The sequence below is a fragment of the Stegostoma tigrinum genome, chromosome 4 (genome assembly GCF_030684315.1).
Source record: "Stegostoma tigrinum isolate sSteTig4 chromosome 4, sSteTig4.hap1, whole genome shotgun sequence".
Taxonomy (NCBI): domain Eukaryota; kingdom Metazoa; phylum Chordata; class Chondrichthyes; order Orectolobiformes; family Stegostomatidae; genus Stegostoma; species Stegostoma tigrinum.
In genome coordinates, this window is record NC_081357.1 from 84,977,569 (window position 1) to 85,001,370 (window position 23,802).

The 23,802-nt window shown below is 40.3% G+C and overlaps 1 protein-coding gene across 2 annotated transcripts in view; it reads right to left on the minus strand.

Annotated features, from left to right (window-relative positions):
• The window catches only part of LOC125452853 (collagen alpha-1(XXII) chain-like), a 444,116-nt gene that overhangs the window by 325,007 nt on the left and 95,307 nt on the right, over positions 1-23,802 (minus strand). The window contains exons 1-2 of one of the 2 annotated variants that reach the window (XM_059645503.1): positions 18,463-18,710; positions 18,114-18,176 (exon numbers count right to left, since the gene is read on the minus strand). In XM_059645503.1, coding sequence (XP_059501486.1) covers positions 18,114-18,176; positions 18,463-18,645 — 246 coding nt within the window. In that variant the 5' untranslated portion in view covers positions 18,646-18,710. Of the gene's footprint in view, positions 1-18,113; positions 18,177-18,462; positions 18,711-23,802 lie in introns of those variants that run through there. The other variant, XM_059645502.1, reaches the window with a different exon arrangement.

The window sequence follows — 23,802 nt, forward strand, 5'->3', positions numbered from 1 at the left end:
GCAACATGTTTCAGGCACCTACTATCCTCTGTGAAAAAGACTTTGCTCGCACATCTCCTTTATACTTTTTCCCTCTCACCTTAAACCTGTGATTCCTTTGAGTATTTGGCCTTTCCATTCTGGAAAAGTGATTCCAACTATCCACCCTATCTACGTGCTTATAATTTTATATTCTTTAATCATGTCACCCCTCAGCCTTGAAGCTGCTGTGAAAACAAATCGAAGTTTGTGCAACCGCTCCTTATAGCAAATACATTCCAATCCAGGCAACATCCTTGTAAATCTCTTCTGCACTCTCTCCAAAGCCTCCACATATTTCAATTGCGTGGAGACCAGGACTGTGGCTTGACCACTGTTTGTTAAGGAGCAGAAACCCTCAAGATATTTTGAAGTAGCCTTGACTGTCACTACTACTTATTTTCAAGGCAAATGTGGAATTCCATGTTCCAGATGCAAAGTGACTGGTCAAACTAATCGGCATGAAGCAAAAACACAATTTATTTGAACAGTATAGTTAAAATAAAAACAAAAGAAAGAAGAACTTAGAATAACTTGGCAATCTATGAAAACTTAATTAAATAATAGATACAGTAACTATTACATATTAACTGTCCCAATATAGTAACATCCCATAAACACTCCACTTGGCAAAAAAGACAAATTCAGACATAATTCACGTGCAGTTCTCCAATCCAGGAGGGAGAAAAATCAAGAGAAAATTCAGATACAGTCGCAGCCAAAAGATGTTTACTGGTGCTTCCAACTCTGTTGACATCCCAATAGCTTTAGATGCTACTGAGAAGCCAAAGCCCATAAATCCTGATCTGTGAAAGCTGGCCACACCCATTCAGGTTGTTTTGAAAAAAACCCAAATCTCCCAAGCTATTTACTCCAGTGGTGGTGGTAGACTGCTTGGTAACTCTGTGTTACAACCTCTCTTCAAAAAAAGGTCAGGACAAAATAACTTCTTAAAGTCACAGCATCATCACAAGATTTTGGACTGCAGGGCCCTGCCCCACATAGCTTCTTCTTTCATACACTCAGGAGAGATCACTATTATGTTTTACCGTATGTCTATGCCTTCAATGGGAGAGAGGGGGTCACATCAGAAGAGATACGTCAACAAGGTACTGCTGAAATTCTTTGCTAACAGTTGAATGGCGACAATGTTGAAGTGGACCTCCAGCTTCTTTCTGCAATGTGACATAGAAATGGTGCTCTCTGCAGTATCCGATGTGTCAGCAATGCCATTCAAATCCTAATCACGATGACATCATGTGTGATGCTATCAAATCATAATAACATGAAGGGCATGGATTATTGATTCCTCATGTTATATTTATTGTCTTTACATTATTCTTTAACCTCTTTTAAATGAGTAGCTTCTTTGTGGTCTTCACAAATATGATCAATGCTCCCAAGGGAATGCAAGGATTAATGTGATTTAAGTACATTGCAAGTAATTTTAAGTAATCTTGTTTCACAGAGATAGGTGTTCAGCCTTCAAGAGATGGAGTGAATTTTTGGGATGGGGTGATGGCAGGGCACATTAAGCTTTAATCTACCTCACTGGCTGTCATGACCCTAGTCCATTTCTCTAGGTCCCAGCTCATTACAAATGCACAGATTGTCCACAACAGATTCCCACCCGAGGCGTTTTAGCAGATTTATTCAGATTTAGTTCCTCTGCTCCCATGGAGGACAAACAGTAGGAAGACTATGCCACCCATCCTGATCCATCTAGCTCAGATGCTCTTGAAGATCCTCCTTAAATGAACTTTGAATGGTACACAGTCTGGTGGGTCTGTATCCAGGAAGCAAAATGTATGTTTCATCCGTATCTCTGTCATGATGTCCAATAGCTGCTCTGACCAGATTGCACAACACTTCGTAAATCTGAAAGATGCCGGCACAAACCTCAACGAATACATTAGTCTTTAGTATAGAAAAGGATGCCGCAAGTATAGACATTAGAATATAGGATTGTCCAATGTCAGAAGCAATTAATATAAACAGAGAGGAGGTACTAGTGGGTTCAGCAGACTTAAAAGTAGATACGTTTACAGTCCCAGATGAGATATATCCCAAGCTATTGAGGAAGCCAAAGAGTAAGATATCTGGGGCCCTGGCAGTAATTTTAAAATTCTCTCAGAGAACTGGAAGATTTCTGGCATTGTTCCATATTAGGAAAGAGAGAAAGGAATAAACCGAGGAAATTACTTAGCACTTGTAGTTACAGTATTTATATGACCAGTCCAGTTCAATCTCTGGTCAATGGTAACTCCTTGGATGTCCATAGTATGCAATTCAGTGATATTAATGCTTTTGAATGTCAAAACCCAATGGTGAGATTCTCTGTTATTGGAGATGGTCATTGCCTGGCATTTGTATGGCACAAATGTTAATTGCCACTGTCAGTTCAAAACTGGATATTGTCCAGGTGTTGTTGCATTTGGGCATGAACTGCTTCAGTACCTGGGAAATCATTAATGATGCTGAACATTGCACAATCATCAGCAAACATTCCCACTTCCGATCTTGTGGCAGGTTGGTCATTGATAAAGCAGTTGAAGATGGTTGGGCTGAGAAACACCTGCAGAGATGTCTTACAGCTGAGATGACTAATCTCCACAACCACAGCCATCTTCCACTGTGGCATGTATAATTCCAGCCCGTAGAAAGTTTTCCCTCGATTCCTAAAATTCCAATTTTGCAAGAGCTCTTTGATGCCACACTCAGTCAAATGCAGCCTTGATGTCAAGGGCAGTCACTTTCACTTCACCTCCAGGATTCAGCTCTTCTGACCACGCTTGAACTAAGGTTGTAATAAGGTCCATAACACCATAAGAAATAGTAACAGGTGTACTCTATTCAGCTACTCAAGCCTGCTCTTCCATACAATAGGATCATGACTGCTCTGAAACTCCTCTTATCTACTTTCCTTCCCTTTCCCATAATCCATAATTTCCTTACTGATGAAGAACCTATCATTCTCAGCTATAAAATACTTAAGGACTTTGCCCCACAGCTCTCCGAGGCAAGGAGTTCCAAAGTGTTACAATTCTCTAAGTGAAGAAGTTCCTTCTCATCTCAGCATTAAATTGGCAGCCCTTACCTCTGACACTATATCATCTGGTCTTAGGCTCTCCAATGAGAATAATCCCCTCTCAGCATTTATCTTGTCAAGCGCCTTATAAATTGTATATTTTCAATGAGATCACGTCTCATTCTTCTAAATTCCAATCAGTGGAATCCTAACCTGTTTAACCTTTGCTAATAAGGCAATCCCTCCATACCAAGTTTATCCTTTTGAACCTTCTGCGAAGTGCCTCAAATGAAATAATATCTTTTCTAAAATGAGGAGACCAAAACTACTTATATTATTCCAGATGTGATCTCACCAGCATCTTGTACAGCTGCCCCACCTTAAGCCTTCCATACTCTTATATTCCAACCTCCTTGAAACAATGGCCAACATCCCATGAGCTTTCCAATTACCTGCTGTCCCTATGTATTAGCTTTCTGTATTTTGTGCACAAATACCTCAAGTCACTTTGTTATTGTAGCTTTCTGCTATTTTGTTCTCCCTTCCAAACTAAACAACTTCATATTTTTCAGCGTTTTAAAAACATTTTCATTTCATTTGCCAAATTTTAGCCCACTTACTGAACATATCAAGGTCTCTCTGTAAACTATTTGCATTCCTCTTGAAACCTGCCTTTCCATCTAGTTCGGTGTCATCTGCAAATCTGGCCACATACTCTATACAGTTGTGGTCCTAGCATTGATGCTTCTGGAAGTCAACTGGTCACAGATTGTCAGCCTGAGGTAAGGAGATGATTGACCCTGCCAGAACCCCAAGCTGATCCTGAGTGAACTTGATATTACTGAGTTAATACACTTCCACAAAATAATTTAAAAATTAGGAATGGGCAGGAATGGTGATAAAACACATAGGGACAGAGCCTCAACCCTTTGAAATTATTCTGTCATTTATCAAGGTCATGGTTTATCTGCAACCTAAGTCTATATACCAAGCTAACTCTATATCCCTCAATATTCTTGGATGGTATAAAGCTACTGATCTCAGATTTAAAATTATTAGCTACGTTTACACCTGCTTTCTGTAGGTTAGAAGAATTCCACAGTCCTGTGTGTAAAAGTGCTGCTAAATAATCTGAATTTTACTTTTTAGGTTATGTTTCAAGTCCCATTGAAGTATTTATTTTTCATTACTCTTATCAACTCTTTTAAAATCCTATAACCATCAACCAAATCACACCTTAATCTCCTAAATTCCAGACAATACAAACCAATCTATGTAATCAATGCTTCAAATCTAATTCCATGAGTCCTGATAACATTTTGGTAAATCTGCACACATCCCGTCAGAGGCCACTCTATCTGGAATAAAGTTGTGACCAGAATTGTAGGCAGTCCTCCAGATCAGGTATTAAAAGCAGTGTGTATAACAGCAGCAAAGCATTCTCTCCTTTCTACACTAACTCTGCAGTTATCAAGCCAAATATTCCATATGAGATAGCAAGAACTCCAGATGCCGGGGTCAGCGATATCATAGTGTGGTGCTGGAGGAACACAGCAAGCCAGGCAGCATCAGGGGAGTTCTTGCTATCTCTGAGTGAGTTATAACCCCACTGTGAAGTATCTTTCAAGGATGCCCACCTTGAAGAAGTTGTCCTCCTCCCTCTGGAAATACCTCAATGGATCTCTCACCCATTGCAACCCTCTGGTAATTCGTCTGATGCTGCCTTGTGTTCCTCCAGCTCCACAGAATATTCCACACGCTTTCTTTTTACCTGACAAGTACATTTTAGGACTTCCTCTACGGGGATTCCAATTCTATTTGAACCTTTGCAATTCCTAAAATTATACTATGTTTGTTGTACTTGAAGTACTGTTTATCCAAAATGGATTACTTCACCATTGTCTATTTCGAAATCAGTATTTACCCCTTTATTTAATCCATCAAAGTCTTCGTGATTTTAGGCTCCTTTTCTTTGTGACATTAGTGAATTGGGATAAATAGCCATTTTATTGCATATATCTGTTATTTATGAAGAGGCAAGCAGACTTTTGTGAAATATCTCTGATACATTCCCTACAATTAGAGTGCAAACTCCATATCCTTAATTGCCATGCTGGTCTGGTCAGTTTTATGCTTTGGCATTAATTAAAACTTACCTATTTGCTTCCTTATCTGCTTGCCTGAGCCAACTGAAAAGGACCCTTAACACCATACACCACATTGGTCAGTCATAGAAACATAGTAACAGAGAAGAAAGGAGGAGGAATTGGCCATTCAGCCCTTAAGTCTCCTCTGCCATTCAATATGATCATGGCTGGTTATGGAGATTAAGAACCTAATTCCACCCTTCCCCCATTTCCCTTGATCGTTTTAGCCTCAAGAGTTGTATCTATTTCCTTCTTGAAAACACACAATATTTTGGGCTCAACCATTTGCTTTGACAGTACATTCTGCAGGCTTATCTGTGGATGAAGAAATTTTTCCTCATCTCAGTCCTAAAAGACTCACCCGTCCATATCCCTCTGCATATTTTTTCTGTCATCTTTACCACTGGCCCTCACTTATTTTTGTGCCATCACTATCATACGTTTACTTTTCTCATTCAAGTGACCGATACATATTGTAAATTATTTTGGTCTCATCATTTATCGTTTGGCACTCCACTAATCACAGGTTGCCATCTGAAAATCCATTCAACCTATCCCCATACCACAATCCCAAATATCTGTCTTCTATTTGTTAGACAGTTCCCTGTCCATGCTAATATACTACTTCCAATGCCATGCACACTTATCTTATTTAGTAACCTAATGTGTGATACCTTACTAAATGCCTTCTAAAAATCCAGTCAGTGTGGACTTGATGGGCCAAAGGGCCCGCTTTCACACTGTAGGGATTCTATGATCTTCTACAATCTATGACACACCCCTGAATATTTAACTCCCAGCTCAGATCTCTTCCCAAATATGTCTCTATAATTGCTATAAGATCCTACACATAAGCCTCTACTTGAGCCATTAGTTGATTTATTTTGTTCTGAATGTTAGGTGTATTCAAACCAGGAGCCACTAATTTAGTTATTTTACCACTATTTTCCCATTTGTATCTTATTTACTGCAGTTTTTCTATATTTTTATACTCTGTCTCTTCCTGTCCCATTCTAGGTGTAATTATTCACATTGCTGCCCTATAATTCTACCACATCCTCTCACTTTGTAAATCTACATTTTTCCTCTTCCAAATCATTCATACTTCTTAATAATTTAAAGCCCTCTCTACAACCCTGGGTATTTGATTTCCGAGAACAATGGTCCAAGAATGGTTCAAGTGAAACCCAACCCACTGCAACATCTCTTTTCTATCCCAGTAATAGTGCCATTGAACTCCTTGACATTACATCTCTTTTCTACCCCAGTAATAGTGCCATTGAACTCCTTGACAATTTGCCTATGACTCAGGTAATATGCCAGAGGTTATTATCATGGACGATCTGTTTCATTTAACTCCTACTTGTTCACAGGCTTTCAGCATAACCTCCTTTCCAGTCTTACTAATGTGATTGGTACCAATGTGGATGATGTCTTAAAATCTACCCACTCTTACACTGTTACCTCTGGAGTTTCCCAGGATTTATTCTTGACCTCCACTTATTTCCCAGCCAACTGCTGTTCCCCTCTGTGACATTAGTCAAAAACACGATATCAGTTCCCATGTGCACACAATGCTGACATATACCTCTACCTTAGCGCCTCTCTTGACCCCGAGATTATCTTCAAATAGCTTACCTAATGCCGAGTCCTGGGTGAATAGAAATTTCTTCTGACTAAACATTGGGAAGACTGAAGCTATTTCTTTTGGTGCTGTCATAATCTCTGTTCCCCAACAGACATATCCCTCACTCTCTCAGATCAGCTGTGGTCTCATTGAACGGTAGAGTGGACTCGGTGGACTGAATGGTCATCTTCTGCTCCTACATCTTATGGTTTTATGGACACTCGTAGTCTCTGCCCTCAACATCATTTCCCAATGAGAGTAAAGTTATGGTTTCCAAAATGTTTAAGACAGACTTTCATGATTCTATATAAACTCCAATTGATAAGTGTGGGAGTTTGTTCCACTTAGCCAAAAAGAAAGGTGGTATATATGGGTTTTAAGAAACTGAAGGCAGACAGATCCCTAAAGACTGTAAGGAAACCATAAAGAACTTAAACAAGGAGTTAAGCAGGCTAAAAGTGACCATGGAGTGCCCTTGACAAACAGGATGGCAGAAAATCCCAAGGCATCAGCTACTTGGCCCTTCAGCCTGCTCCACCATTCAATATGATCGTGATTGACCATCCACTATTGTCCTTTGTTCCTGTTTATGACTCATACCCTTTGATCCATTCAGTCTTAAACATTTTCTAACTTCTGCTTGAAAACGTCCAATGTTTTGGCCTCAACTGCTTTTTGTGACAGGGAAATCACCCTCTCTCCTCATGGTCAATGAATACTGGCCTTAATGTACATATTCTATTAAAGTTTATTTTTAAATCACTGTCCTTTGGAATCATTGTGCTCCTCTAATTTGTCTTCTTGAGAAAACCTGGGTTCAATCATTCCATCACTAGTAGTTGTGCCTCAGGCTTTGGGATTCGCTTCCTACACCTCTCCACTTCTCTACCTTAATTCGTTCCTTTCAAAAAAGTCCTTAAAGCCTATCTCTTCGACTAAGTTTTTGCTCATCTGTCCATTAATGGCTCATCTCAAATTTAATTTAAAAATGTTTATGTGAAGCTATACATAAGTTCCGTCCTACCAACCAACTTATTCATCAGTTTAATGTCTGGAACAATATGCAGTGATGCATTAGTGCCTTCAGATGAGAAACAGGGAACAATACAACAAGTATTGAAAGTACAATGGTCCAACAGTGGAAAGCAGAGGATGATGTTGAACAGAGAAATCTCTGCCAATGATGACAAATGAAGTAATACCAAAACAAGTTCTGTCACCTTTCTTTGCCCTATAGTTTTTATTTAGTTATTTAGTCTTTGTTGTGATATGGTTTCCATGGTGCATTCTCCACTTTGCATATGAATCACATCAGAGAAATAACTACCTATACAAGATAGATTTGTTATTCCCATGGCATTGAAGAGCATTCAATGTGCCACATCATTTCCCCAAAAGCAGAATTTTAAGCGTGAATCAATTTAAGTTATTGCATTTACAAACAATTTATATAAGTCATACTGTTGAAGTAGGTGGAATGACATTCAGCTATAGTATAGCATTAACACACATATGGAATTGCAAAATTAATTCAAAACACTTTTAAAAGAGCAAAAAGAAATTAAAAATCTAAAGATGATGCCCATTGCGAGAGTCTAGGATGAGCAGGCATAATCTCAGAACAAGAGGTTGTACATTAAAACAGATGAGAAGGTATTTCCTCTCGCAGAGGGTTGTGAATGTGAAAAATTATTTACGACAGAGGGCTGATGAGGCTGGGTTGTTAAGTATATTCAAGGTTGACATAGACAGATGTTTGAGCAGTAAGGGAATCAACAGTTGTGTGAAAATGGCAGGAAAGTGGCCTTGAAAATGATCAGATCAGCCGAGGTCTCATTGAATGGCAGAAGAAACTTGGCAGACTATATGGTCAACGTCTGCTCCAACACATTATGGTTTTATGGACAGCCACAGTCTCTGCCCAATGAGAATAAAGTTACGATTTCCAAAATGTTTAAGATAGACTTTTATGATTCTATATAAACTCCAAAGTTTGATAACTATGGGAGTTTGTTCTACTTGGTTTTAAGAAACTGAAGACAAACCCTCAAAGAAAATAAGGAAACCGTAAATAACTTAAACAAGGAGTTAAGCAGGCTAAAAGCGGCCATGGAATGTCCTTAGCAAACAGGGTGACAGAAAATCCCGAGGTGTTTTATACATATATAAGGAGCAAGAGGGTAGCTAGGGTAGGTTTACTCGAGGATAAAGAAGAGAATTTATGCACAGAGCCAGAGGACATTGGTGAGGTCTTTAACAAATACTTTACATTGGTACTTAAAAAAATGAAGGAAGTGGTGAATAGTTAGTGCAGAGACGGGCACCGCCAAAAGAGAATCCCCCTAGTCCTTATATACCACCCCACCAACCTCTGGATACAACGCATCATCCTCCGACACTTCCGCCATCTACAATCCGACCCCACCACTAAAGACATTTTTCCAACTGCACCCTTGTCTGCCTTCTGGAGAGACACTCTCTCCGCGAGTCCCTTGTCGGCTCCACACTCCCCTCTAGCCCCACCACACCTGGCACTTTCCCCTGCAACCGCAGGAAGTGCTACACCTGCCCCCACACCTCCACCCTCACCCCTATCCCAGGCCCCAAGATGACTTTCCACATCAAGCAGATGATCACCTGCACATCTGCCAATGTGGTATTCTGCATCCGCTGTACATAGTGTGGCTTCCTCTACATTGGGGAAACCAAGTGGAGCCTTGGGGGCCGCTTTGCAGAACACCTATGCTCGGTTCGCACTAAACAATTGCACCTCCCAGTCGTGAACCATTTCAACTCCCCCTCCCATTCCTTAGACGACATGTCCATCCTGGGCCTCCTGCAGTGCCATAATGATGCCACCCGTAGGTTGCAGGAACAGCAACTCATATTCCACTTGGGAACCCTGCAGCCCAATGGTATCAATGTGGATTTCACCAGCTTCAAAATCTCCCCTCCCCCCACTGCATCCTAAAACCAGCCCAGCTCGTCCCCGCCTGCCTAACCTGTTCTTCCTCTCACCTATATCCTCCTCCCATCTCAAGCCGCACCTCCATTTCCTACCTACCAACCTCATCCCGCCCCCATGACCTGTCCGTCCTCCCCAGACTGACCCATCCCCTCCCTACCTCCCCACCCATACTCTCCTCTCCACTTACCTTCTCCTCTATCCATCTTTGGTCTGCCACCCCCTGTCTCCCTATTTATTTCAGAATCGTCTCTCCATCCCCCTTTTCTGATGAAGGGTCTAGGCCCAAAACGTCAGTTTTTGTGCTCCTAAGATGTTGCTTGGCCTGTTGTGTTCATCCAGCTCCACACTTTGTTAGCTTGGGTTCTCCAGTATCTGCAGTTCCCATTATCTCTGATCACAAAGTCACTGGAGAAGATTCTTAGGGGAAGGATTTACATGTATTTGAAAGACTATGAACTAACTAACTATAGTCAGAGATATTGGGAACTGCAGATGCTGGAGAATCCAAGATAACAAAGCGTGAAGCTGGATGAACACAGCAGGCTAAGCAGCATCTCAGGAGCCTGGAACGTCAGCTTTTGTGCTCCTGAGATGCTGCTTGACCTGTTGTGTTCATCCAGACTATTGTTAACAATAGTCAGAATGGCTTTGTGCCATGGAGGTAGTGTCGAGCAAACTTGATTGTGTTTTTTGACAAAGTGGCAAAGATGTTTGATAAGCATAGGCTATTTGGTACAAAACTGGCTTTGTCTGAGCAAACAGAGAATAGTGGAGCATGTTTCTGACTGGAGATTTATGACCAATGGTGCTCCACAAGGATCAGTGTTGGAGTCCCTGTTCTTTGTGATAAATGTCAATGATTTGAAGGAGTATGTGTCTCACAGATAAGTTTGCGGACAACACAAAGATTGAGGGAAACGTGGACAGTGAGGAAGATTGCTAGAGGATATAGCAGGATATAGGTAGGCTGGAGACTTGGGCGGAGAAATGATAACAGAATTTGATGCAGACAAATGTGAAGTTATGCATTTTGTAAGGTCTAACGCAGGACGGAGGTATACAGTACTTGGCAGAATCCTTAGAAGCATTAATATACAGCAGAATCTGGGCATACAGGTCCGCAGTTCCCTGAAAGTGGCAACACAAGTGGATAAGATGGTTAAAAGTTGTTTGGTAGTGCTTGACTTCATCAGTCGAAGTATAGAATGTGAAAATTGTCAAGTCATGTTGCTGCTATAGGCCACAAAGAATGGTAAGTGCCTAGAATGTGGTGGGGTGGTATTGGAAGCAGGTACAATAGCAATGTTTAAAAGGCATGTTAACAGATAAACGAATCAGCAGGGAATAGAGGGAAATGGACTGCATAGCAGTAAAAGATTTTCAGTTTAGAAAGGCATCATGTATCAGTGCAGAATTGGTGGCCCGAGGGCCTGTCCCTGTGTTGTACTGTTCTTGGTTCTTCGTACTTGCACAGTTGCCTGCCAATCATACATTTAAAAGCCACTTTTGATGCATGTTATGGAGAGAGTGTTAAGCTGATGCTTAACTTGTTGGATCACATTATGAAAATGTATTCCTTTGGCCATGAAGTCCAAGAGTGGGACTTGAACTCAGAATTTCTGGCAGAGAGACAAGAACGCTACCACACTGTCCCAAGGGCTTCTAATCTACAGAGTGTAGGCATTTTTTGTTAGACAGGAAGCTAGAGACAAAGAGTCAGAAGCACTTGGAGCTAATGTGCTTTACGAGAGGCTCCATAAGAACAGGAGCAGGAGCAGGCCATTTAGCCCCTTAAGCAAGGTCTGTCCGTCAACAAGATCATATGAAGGAACAAAGAAGGAACAAAACAAGAGTATTCTGCCTTTCAAACCTGTTCCACTATTCATTAAGATCATGGCTGATTTGATTTTAATCTCAAATCCACATGCCTGTATATCTCTGATTATCTTTCATCCCCTTGGTGATCAAGGATCTATCAACCACTGCCTTAAAAATATTTCAAGATGCTGTATCCATTGCCTTTTCTGGAATGGAATTCCACAATTTTACAATCCTCTGGGCAGGAGAAAAAAAATTCCTAATCTCTGTTTTGAATGGGCAATCCCTTGTTTTTAAACAATTACCTCTAATTCTAGATTCTCCGACAACAGGAAATATCTTTTCAATATTCACCTCGTCAGTTGCCTCAGGATCTTACATTTTTCAATTAATACTTCCCTGATTGTTTTAAATTCCAGAGGATACAGGTCTAGCCTGTCTAGCCACTCCACATAAGGCAGCCCACTCATTCCAGGTATGAGTCTGATACACCTTCTCTGAACTATGTCCAAACATTAAAATCCTTCCAAAAGTATGGTGACCAGTACTGTACACAGTACTCCAGATGCAGTCTAATCAATGCTCCTGAACTGAACTACCTTTTTGTGTCAGTTCTTCATACCCCTCAACACTTTGATATTTCAAAAATGTACCCTTTAAATAATTTCAGTGATCTAGCTTCCACAACTCTCTAGAGAAGAAATTCCTTCACATTTCTGTTTTTAAATGTGTATCCCTTTATTCTGTAACAATGAACCCCTGGATTGAGATTCCCCCACTAAGGAAAACACCTTCTCAATATCTCTTTTGTCAAGGCCCCTCAGAATCTTGTGTTTCAATAAAATTGCCCCTTATTCTTCTACATTCCAATGAATGGAGGCCTAACCTATTTGATGCTCTTGTTAAGTCAATCCCTTCATTCGAGGAACTAGCCTACTGAATTTCTTTTGAACAGCCTCCAATACTAGTTTATCCTTTCTTAATACAGGGACGAAAACAGTACACGGTATTCCAGATGCAGTCACACCAACATTTGGACAGTTGTATCAGAACTTACCTATTTTTAAAACTCAACCCCCAAGCAATAAAGGCCAAAATTCCATTTTTTTTTAATTACTTGAGTCACTTTCCATTTAAGTAATATTTTGCCTCTTGCTACCAAAGTGCTTGGCCTAGCACTTTTCTACACTAAACTCAATCTGCTATGTTTTTGCCCTCTCATTCAACCTATCTATATCGCGCCAAGGATTCTATATGTTCTCACCACAACCATGCCTTTCCAACTACTCTAATAACATCGCCAAATATATCCATATTTGGCGATGGTATTAGAGTAGCATTGTGCTCCCTAGTTAATTACATCAAACTTGGTCCATGGTCAGGGGCTGCAGGGTGCGACTGCGAGTGAGATAGATATTGAGATCCAAAATGTATCAATCTGTATTTTTAAGTAAACAAATATACTGAGCCTCCCCACTGGCCCCAGGGGCACAGAATTCAAAGATACATCACCTAAGCAAAAGAACACCTACTGATCTCAGTCCAAAGTGGTAACCTCCTTATTTTTAAATTGTGCCCTCTGGTTCAAGATTCCCCAATCAGGGAAACATCTTATCTGCATCATCTTGCCTACCCCTTTCAGTATTCAGTAAGTCTCAATGAGATTAAAATCCAGAGATACAGGCCCAGTTTGCTCAGCTCTCTTCATAGGACATTCCAGTCATTCCATGAACAAGGCTGGCAAATACTTCTTACAGTTCCTCTATGACAATATGTTATTTCTGAAATAAGAAAACCAAAACTGCACACAATACTCCAGATTTGGCCATCCGAGTACCTACACAACGAAGCAACACTTCACTCTGGTGCACTCAAATTATATTGCAATAAGGTCATTTCATGACCTTCTTAATAGCTCGCTGAACCTGAGTGTTAGCCTTCAGTAACTTATTAACAAGGACACCAAGTTCCCTTTGTACATCTACACTATCCAACTTCTTGTCATTTACAAAAATGTTCTGCACATCTGTTTTTCCTACCAAAGTTGATATCCTCACATTTTTTTTCACATTATATTCCATCTGCCATGTACTCACTCAATAACTGAGCTTATCCAAATCTTCTGAAAATCTTTATATCATCCTCACAACATAAATTCCTGCTAAATTCTATAAATCTGTAAATTTGTAAATGTTACATTTGGTTCCTGATGTCCATATCATTGATATATATTGTGAAAAACTGGAGCCCAAGTACTGACCCTTGCAGTATTCCACTATTCACAGCCTGCCAATGTGAGAATAATAGTTATTCTTACTCTGTGTTTTCTGTCTGTTAGTCATTCCTTAATTCATACCAGTACATTACCTTCCATACTATGCTTTTTAATTTTACTCACAAGCATCCTATGGGGAAACGTATCATAGGCCTTCTGAAATATACAACATCCATTGACTCTCTTTATCAATGGATAGCAACATCCTCAAAAATCAAGTTTGTCAAACACAATTTTCCATTCACAGGTCCAAGCTGTTTCTTAGTTCCAAACAAATATTCTAACTGACGCTACGGAGATAACAGAGTTCAACAGACAAAAGCAATTTCTTGGATTTGTGGAACAGTGTGTGGTATTGGATGTGGGTGACAAACAGCAATCTTGAATTAAGACCGTTGAGTTCATAAGAAATAGGAACAGAATTAGGCCATTCAACACCCACCCCACCCCTCTTCCCCTTCCCTTAAACTGCCATCCCCCAAGCCTGTTCTGCTATGGATCCCAAATCTACATAACTCAGCTTTAAATAAATTCAAGAACTCTGCCCCCCACAGCTCTCTGTGGCAACAAGTTTTGAAAGATTCACAACTCTCATTGAAGAAATTCCTCTTCGTATCAGCCTTAAATTTGTGTCCCTGTATTCTGAGACTCTGCCCCCTGATCCTAGACTTTCCAATGAGGGAAAGCATCCTCTTACCATTTGACCTGTCAAGCCCTTTAGAAATCCTATGTGATTCAACAAGATCACCTCACATTCTTCTACACTCCAGTGAGTAGAGTCCCAACTTGTTTAACCTTTGCTCATAAAACAGTCCCCGCCATACCAGGGATTATTCTTGTAGACATTCTCTGTACTGTCTCCCATGAATTCTTGAACTTTATAAAAAGATTGAAATTTTAACTCCTCCATATATGGTCATTCAACTTGGCTGAGGAGCTACTGAATCAATTTGGTCTCTACAGCACATTTCCAAACCAATTTCTTTTTTAAATGGATGTTTTTCATTTCCACCTTGATCTCTGAATTCCATAAAGCCACATGCATTGGAGGATCTAACGCATCCCTAAAATGTTAATATGCTTAAAATACATTTGTCTATGCATTCTAAGGGTGTTGGTTAGTGAAATTTCATGAACTGAGTATAACTATCCACGTTCCCTGTTAAAAAAGATTGCACATTAAGTCTCAGTAACAAATTGGTTATGTGTCAGTTGGACACAGTTGCTGATTTTTTTTCCAAATCTATCAAGTCGTTTCTCTCCTGTTACAGCTCAAGAGTCTTGTAGCCATGTTCCCCGGGACAGGGGGTAATGGTTTAGCTAAAAGCAAATCCAAACCAAAGCAACCTTTGCACTGAAACAGTTCCATTGTGTAATATCCAGTCAATATCACAATTTGCTTTTGGCCATTTTCTTAGACTAGATGTGGGATAACTGCTAACAGAAGGAAATGACAGACTGGCTGCATATATCACAGAAACTGCAGCCACACATTGGGAACCAGCCCACTTGTGCTGCAGTTTGATCCTCAACTATGCCTGTTGAATCAAATCCCATCTTCAAGATGCACTCACAGCAAATGGGTCAGAGAATGGTCAATATAATACTGGCAGCCCATCTCTAGCTGCTCTAGGACTGAACATCACGTTTGGATAAGGTAGACAAAGAAAAATTGCTCCCATTAATGATGGTGCAAGGACTAGGGAACAAAGATTTAAGGTTTTGAGCAAGAGATGCAGGTGAACAAGAGATGCAGGAGAAATGTGGTGAAGAATTTCTTTACACAGTGAGCAGAAATGACCTGGAATGCATTGCATGCAAATAGGTGGAAGAGGAAAGAGTCAACAATTTTGGAAAGACGTAACATGGATACTTATGGGTGAATGCCCATCCTCAGTGTTTCAATGACTCTAAATCACAAGCGTGCAGGGATCAGAAGCAAGTTTAGGCCATTTGTTTCCATAAGGTGGCCTGCATTCAATAAGACTACAGCTGATCTGGTTGTGGTCTCAACTCCACTTTCCTGCCTGCCCTTCATAAAGATTGTTGCCCATGTTAATTAAGTATCTGTTTAACTCAGCCTTGAATATATTTGATAACCCAGCCTCTTTCTTTATAGTGAGACGATGTCAGCACTGAAGTGGTCAGCTACCCTGTGAAGTGGCCACTGGTAACAGCATGGATGCAGCAGTAAACAGCTGACTGCAAGTCCCACCTTGGTAACTGGGACAATCCAAACAGGAAAGCCAAGATAAAGATATTAAGGCATCTGATGACCATCATTGCTACCAGCAAGGCCTATAAATGAGTAGTTCCAGTGGAGGAGGGCATAGAGTTCAATCCCTATCTTCCTGGAAAGCGAGACTGTCCTCCTGAATGGATGCTCCCATGTCTCCTGAAGGATGAGTCTATCATAGTCCACTAGTTTCTCAGGGTGTTCCACGCTCCTGCTGAGGTTGTGCCTCCTGTTACCTGGGAAACTTTCTCTTCGTAAACAAGGCTGCAGCAGGGCACTTGCACTACCTGAATGATATGAGTGAGCTCCCCCATGTCCAATGGCAGTTTCTGTTCTTTTGAGGATAGGATCAATTGAGCCTGGCTGAATGAACTGGTGGCAGAGTTTTTCCCAGGTTCTGTGTGGTCACCTCTGCCTGTTCCACATTCCCTGGTGCTTATTTGGCACCTTCCTTAAAGTTAGTATGCTACAAATATTCCTTACTCCTCAACTTTTCAAACCACTTCTACCTCCCAAGGGATCTCCAGAAGAGTTCCCAGCTGCACTGAGCTGGGATGGTTCCCATAAGCTTCCAAATCCCATTCAACTCTGTCAAAGTTACAAAATGACTGCTTCAGCAGTCTTTCCACTAGGTTCCTGGCTTCCCTCTGTGAGCTTGTAGGTTGCCTCTTTGCTCACCTCTGTCCAAATTTCTGGCATAGGTGATGAGAGTGGGAATTCCCCACATGGGGCCACGTTTTCTTTATACCCACAATGTAGTGCCATCTCTCTGGAGATGAGAAGATGAAGCCCAACGTCTTTACACAGGTGGACTTTTCCTGCAGAACACAAAGCAGGAGAAAGGAATGCTGAAGGAAAGCCATGAACAGATGAGTAGGTGAGTGACTGTAGGAGAATAATTATTGGAAAGCAATGTAAGCAGATTGATTGTGGTTTGAATTGTCCACTCAAGGTTTTGGATCAGTGAACGAGAAAACTGAAAAAGAAACATTCAGAATGCCTGCCTTCTTCATTAAACATTTGAGTTGGAATTAGTAAGTGAGGAATGAAATACATGAGGTAGATGAATTCATAGTGAGTAAGGCAAGGAATAATCATAATGCAACAATGGTTAAATCATAAATAAGTTGGAAAAAAAGACAGGAACATAGAAACTAAGAGCAGAAGCAGGTCATTCGGCTCTTTGAGCCTGCTCGCCATTCAATATGATCAAGCTGATCCTCTACCTTTATGCCATTTTCTTGCTTTCACCCTATACTCCTTAGTGCCTTTAATATCTAAAACATACTCCTTATTGAACATACTCAGTGACTTGGCCTCCACTGGATTCTGTGGTAGAAAATCCCATGGGTTCAATTTCCTTTGAGTGGAGAACATTTTCCTCATCTCAGTCCTAAATTGTCTACCTCGTATCCAGATACTGCGTTTTCTGATTCTAGACTCCCCAGTTAGGAAAACATCCTCCCAGCATCTAGTGCACTCAGTCTTGTTAGAAGCTTGTTAATTAGCGAAAAAGTTAGACAAACAAGTTTGGAACAAGGCAGATATTGGAAAGGTGAGGAATGAGGTGAAAACAGACATTGGCTCATTAGACTTCATATCAAGAGTTGAATAGAGAAAGTACCAAAGTACAGCACACAAACAGGCCATTCAGCCCAGCATATCTGCACAAATTATGATGCCTTTCTAAATTAATTCCAACTACCCGCATATAGTCAATATCCATAATGTATTATAAAAATAACATTGTAGAGGTACAGCACAAAGATATATCATTGAGAAAGGAAGAAATGGAGAAACAAAAGAAATTGGAAACAAGTTACAATTGATTAGGATCAGATATGGGGCCCACAGGGAGCTCCATAATGAAAAAAGGATGAAATATAACAAAAATAGCTTTAGACAGGATAAGGGAATCAAGTATCAAGAGTGAATCTAAAAAACTACAAGGTCCCAGTCAAATTTTAATATAAATAGTTGTTTATTAAGTATCTACCTTTTCCCCTGAAGGACCAGGATTTCCTTTTTCACCTTTTCCAGGAGCAGCCCAAGTCTTTCCCTAAATTAATAAAATATAATAATTACCAAACTTGAAAACACAAATTCAAAACAGAATATTTACAAAATGTGCAACAGTCAAATATTGGTGAATATTCAGTTCTCAGTGTTGAGTGGTTATTTCATTCGCTAACAGAGTCCTTACAATGAGAAAACAACTCCACACTGCCCCTCCAAAGAGCATCTTACCCAGACCCATTCTCCTACCCTGCATTTCCCATGTCTAACCCATCTAACCTAGACATCCCTGGGCTTTATGGGCAATTTAGCATGGCCAATTTACTTACCGTACACACATTTGAACTGTGGGAGGGAACCAGAGCACCCAGAGGAAATCCATGCAGACACGGGAAGAACGTGCAAACTCCACACAGATAGTCACCCGAGGATGGAATCAAACCTAGTTCCCGGGTGCTGTGAGGCAGCTGTGCTAGCCACTGAGACACCGTGCTGTCCTTTCTTGTCACCATGGATGTGATGGGGCAAAGGGCCTTTTTCTCTGCTATTGACCTCTATAACTCTATGATAGCGTTGGTTATCCTGCACTCATGCGTTTAACCTGTCATCTTGTGATAAATGTAGTGCGTATTTAAATAAAGAACTTTCAACTCTGTCTTTTGCTATTTTTCCCTAATCTAACTGATTTGTTAGTCTTCCCTGTCAAATTCTGGTTACTATTAACCAATGCACTTTGCACTCTTGCCTTGTCCTTTGCCATTAAGTTTACAAACCCTGACTGATGTGAGCTCCACATTCCCCTCTAAAGTTACTTTAAAACCCTGTCTACAGCCCTAATTATAGACATTTTGAATCAAAGTATTCTGATGTGTTATTATACATCGTTGGAGCAGGTGGGACTTAAATCTGGGCCTTCCAACTCAGAGGTAGGGACCTAGCACTGTGCCACAATAGCCCCTCAGTTCTAGTTATATGGTTTGGCAGAACAGTGGTCCTGAAACAGTTCAGATGAAGAATGCCCAAATACACAGATTCTCCCCCACACTCCCATCAACCCCAAACTTTGTTCTTTGCTGCCTAGAAGATTGCCAGTGTATTACTTTTCTACATTACCTTATAGTAAACTCAGCAGAGTTCTGACAGCTTAGTGCATCATATTTTAGAAACACCCACAGAATAAAGGCCAGGATTCATTTCAAAGGCCAATTTAATAAAGGATAGTTAGTGACAAGCCAGTATCTGCTTCCTAATTGTGAGAAATCTATTGTTCAGTACAATTAGATAGTATCAACAAGTACCAAATAAGCCAAATTGCACATCTAAAATAATTTTCACTTATGAAATAGCTAGAAAATACTAAATAATCAGGTAAGTCACAAAATCCTGTTATAATTTTTTAAATTAGTTTCAAAAACCTCACTTCTGGTTTTCCTTTGCAATTGGCTGTATATTGGGTTGAGCTCTATGTGTTTATTGATGGTTTTCTTCGTGGAGTGCCAGGCTTCTAGGAATTCCTGTGCTTGTCTCTGCTTTGTTTGTCGCAGGAACCTGGCGCTGTCCCAATCGAACTGGTGATTCTCCTTATCCACGTGGATAGGCATGTTTGAGTATTGGTTGTGTCTTTTTGTTGTCAATTGTTGTCCCTACAATGGAATCAACTGGCCATTCACTGTGCTCATTTCTGCTGATTTTCAACTGAAAAATGGTTTTGCAATTTGAATTATTTTTGCTGCTTTGCTTTGTGATTTTTTTAATGTGGTTTGACTTCAATTCTTCCTAAAATTTTGTCAACTGCACAACTGTGTTTACTTTTTTCAAATTATAACGTTGAATTTTTGTCCCTTTGTTGTGAATAATGACGATTGTACAGTACTCCTGTGACAATAAAACAATGACTTAGTACGAACAAAGCATCAGTAATATTGAGCAACTCATAATACCAAAAGTGGAAATAATTGGGGAAAGTGCTTGTTTTCCTCTCCCCTCTAAACACAATCTGATAATTATGCAGCTCTGACTTAACTTTGGAAAATTGCATACCGGATTAATTGTCAGTATTTATCCCATCCTCATTTCCAGGCTTTGAGCCACAGACTCCTGCTAGATGGGCAAAAGATTGCAGGGGATCGAAGGGGGTTGCATTGCCTTCTGCAGGATGGCGGACCTCTCCATGAGACAAATTGGAAGGATGGGCAGGAGATAATCAAACTTGGCCACATTATGATGTGCCTTCTATGGTTAAAAAGTCCTGACCCGAGACTCAGATAAAGGCTTCTAGCCAAGAGTAGAGACACTAATAATAGCACTATAACACCTTTTATGTCTGGAATAAGTATTCAAGATGATTTTTTTTTACGCTCTTGCATGAATTTCAACTGTAGTCTTATTAAGATGATGACCACCTTGCAACCAAGAAAATTTAAATGTCTGTTCTACACCACACCTCCAGGTTTGATTCAAGAATTCAAACTGAAATGTTCTGGACACTGTGAAAATAATAGAAGTAAAAAAAGCACATGAACATTAGTACATTAGAGGGAACGCACCCTGCGTATTGAAGGCAAACCAAAAGGTTTTATTTTTGGAGATGAACACATGCTCACTTTGTGAATTTAAACCAATAAATCGAATCCCATGCAGAAGGAATGTGACCAGCCTGCAGTCTGTTCTGCCTTTTGAATTGCAGGCTTTGCTGTTAGACCTTAAAAGTAAGGAGAAAGCCAGTGTACTGTGATCACAAATAGCACGTTAGTAAGTCATCAGGTCAGCCTCCGATTATTATTGTACACGATGAGTCAAATGGCTTGCTGCTGATAACAGGACAAAGTCAATGATACAAGACTTGATCAGCCATAACTTTCCCTTTGAAAAAGAATGAAACAGTCAACCTGCAGTCATCTGATTATCAAATCTATTGTTCCAATCCTCTCTGACCTATAATGGCTCCCAGGTAAGCAGCATCAAATTTTAAATTCTAATGTTCGTTTTCAAATCCTTCCATGGCCATATCCCTCTTCCTCTCTGTGTCATCTGCATCAGCCCCACAAGCTTGAGATATCTGTACTCCTCTAATTCTGATCTCTTGCCCCATTCCAATTTACAGTTCTTCACCTTTGGCACTTCACTTTTAGTTGCCTAGGCCCCAAGCTCTGAGATTTACTCCCTAAACCTCCTGGACTATCTACATCACTTCCCTCCTCAAAGACAATAAGTAAAACGAACTTCTTTGATAAAGTCTTTGATTGTCTGACCAAATATTTCCATTTGTGGCTTAGTGCCCTATTTTATTTAGTAATGCTTGTTTTTGGTGTCTTGTAGAGTCATAGAGTCATACAGCATGGAAACAGACCCTTCAGTCCAACTAGCCCATGCCATCCATATTCCCAAACTTAACTAGTCCCACTTACATTTGGCCCATATCCCTCCAAACCTTTCCTATTCAGGTACTTATTCAAATGTCTTTTAAATGTTGTAACTGTACTTGCATTCACTGTTTCCTCTGGCAGTTCATTCCACACTCGAACCATTCTCTGTGTAAAAGTTACCCCATATCCTTTTCAAAACTTTCTCCTCTCACCTTAAAAATGTGACCCCTAGTTTTGAACACCCCTCCCATTCTAAGGAAAAGGCCCTTTCTTTATGCCTCATGATTTCATAAATCTCAATAAGGTCACAGTTCAACATCCCAGGCTCCAGTGAAAATAAGACCAGCCTTGGATGTTTTGTACATGCAGCTTTAAAAGAGAAATCCAACTTCAGACCTTTCATGTTCTGCATTTTGTTAACCATCACTGACAAGGTTACCAATTACTGTCAGAAAGATGAGTAGCTTGGAAGGGAGCTTGCGGATGGTGGTGTTATCACCTACCTGCTACACTTCTCCTCCTACATGATCTTGTTGTCTAACAAGGCTTGGTGAGTTTCTGCAGTGCATCTTGTAGACGGCACATATTGCTGCTACTGATCATCAATCATGGAGCGAGTGGGTTTTGGAAGTGGCGTATAGTGTGACAATATTATGGATTTAGGAGGTATATATTCTGTTGTTCTTTTTTATGAAGAGAGGTTGAGACAGAGGCACAAAATGGTCTGCTGCAAACCAATAAACAGATTCCGAGGCTTTGGTTTTCTTTTAAAGTTGGAACAATAGAACGGGTGGGTTCAAGCTTTCACAGAGCTAGGATTTTTAGTTTGTCTTTCAGGAGCTGTAGGAGTTTTGAAATCTGTCACATCACTCTCTCTTTGCTAGAGCTAAAAACATGGGTTCTCTTTTTGCTGCTAGAATTGCACGTGAGACTATCCATTATATTGACGTTGCCTTTGCCAAGATGTACTTATGGGATGTTGCTGTATTAGAATAGTTGAGTAGTTTGTTATTTTGTTAAGTATGTCATAAAATTACAGTTAAATCCATTCTTTTCTTTATATTTTGTCTGTAATTTAACTATAGTGTATGAGTAAGGTATATTTTGCTTCAAGCCTGGTAGTTTGACCAATTGAGTTACATCCAGAACAGAATATCTGTCACGTGCCTTTAAAAAAAGTAAAAACTTGGGTCCAGGCTATCTCCATAGCATGTTTTGAGGAGGTTTTATCTGGTCGATAAAATGGGGCACTGATCAAATGGACTGTTATGGCTTCCACAGTGTCTGTTGTATAAGGTAATGTTTCTGAAATGATGGATTCTGCATTAAGCACTACCCAATCTCATGGTGCTACAAATTTTGGGGAAATTAGGAATTTAGCTCAAGATGTTGATGGAGACAGACGTGTTAACAGTATGTCCTAATAGTTTTCTTCATTGTATCCAGCTAGCCAATGTGACTTGTACCTGTTGCTATCATGCAATAAACGTTCTAGCATTTCTGAAGTGTTGTGTAAACTGAGCCAGATTTTGTTCAGCCAAAAGCCTTTTTTACAACAGCTCACTCATGGTTCATTGTTTACAACTATTAATTAAATAGGCCTTTCAAATCAGCATCACCATGGCTGGAAACAACTGAGTTTAGTTTTAGTAAGTTCCTGTTGTAAGTTTCTGTTTCATCTTGTGACTTTTTATTGGTAGAATGTGCTCTTAGGGATGGTCTAAATGATTTCTTGTCTATTTGTAAAAGTAGAAAGGAGGTTTGGTGACTGCACTCCACCTAACCATTAGCTGGTAATGGTTAGTTCCACAAAGCATACACTTTGTCAACTTAGAACGTAGAATATAGAACTATACAGCACAGGAACAGGCCCTTTGACCCATTGATGTTGTGCCAAACATTATGCCAAATGAAACTAATTCCTTCCGCACACCACCCCACCCCCCCGCCCCCTTAAAACACCTTGGTCCATATCCCTCCATTCCTTGCATATTCATGTGCTTATCTAAAAGTCCCTGGGAGTGCATTCCACTCCCACCACTCTGTGTAAAAAACCTGCCCTCACGTCTCCTTTGAACTTTACCCCGCTTCCCCCCTTAAATGCATGCCCCTAATATTGGATATTTCAACTCTGGGAAAAAGATTCTGACCATCGACCCCATCTGTGCATATCAAAACGTTGTAAATTTCTATCAAGTCTCCACTCAGCCTCTACTGCTTAAGAGAACATGAGTTTTTACGGCCTTTCCTTATAGCACGTACCTTCCAGTCTAGGCAGCATCCTGGCAAACCTCTTCTGCACCC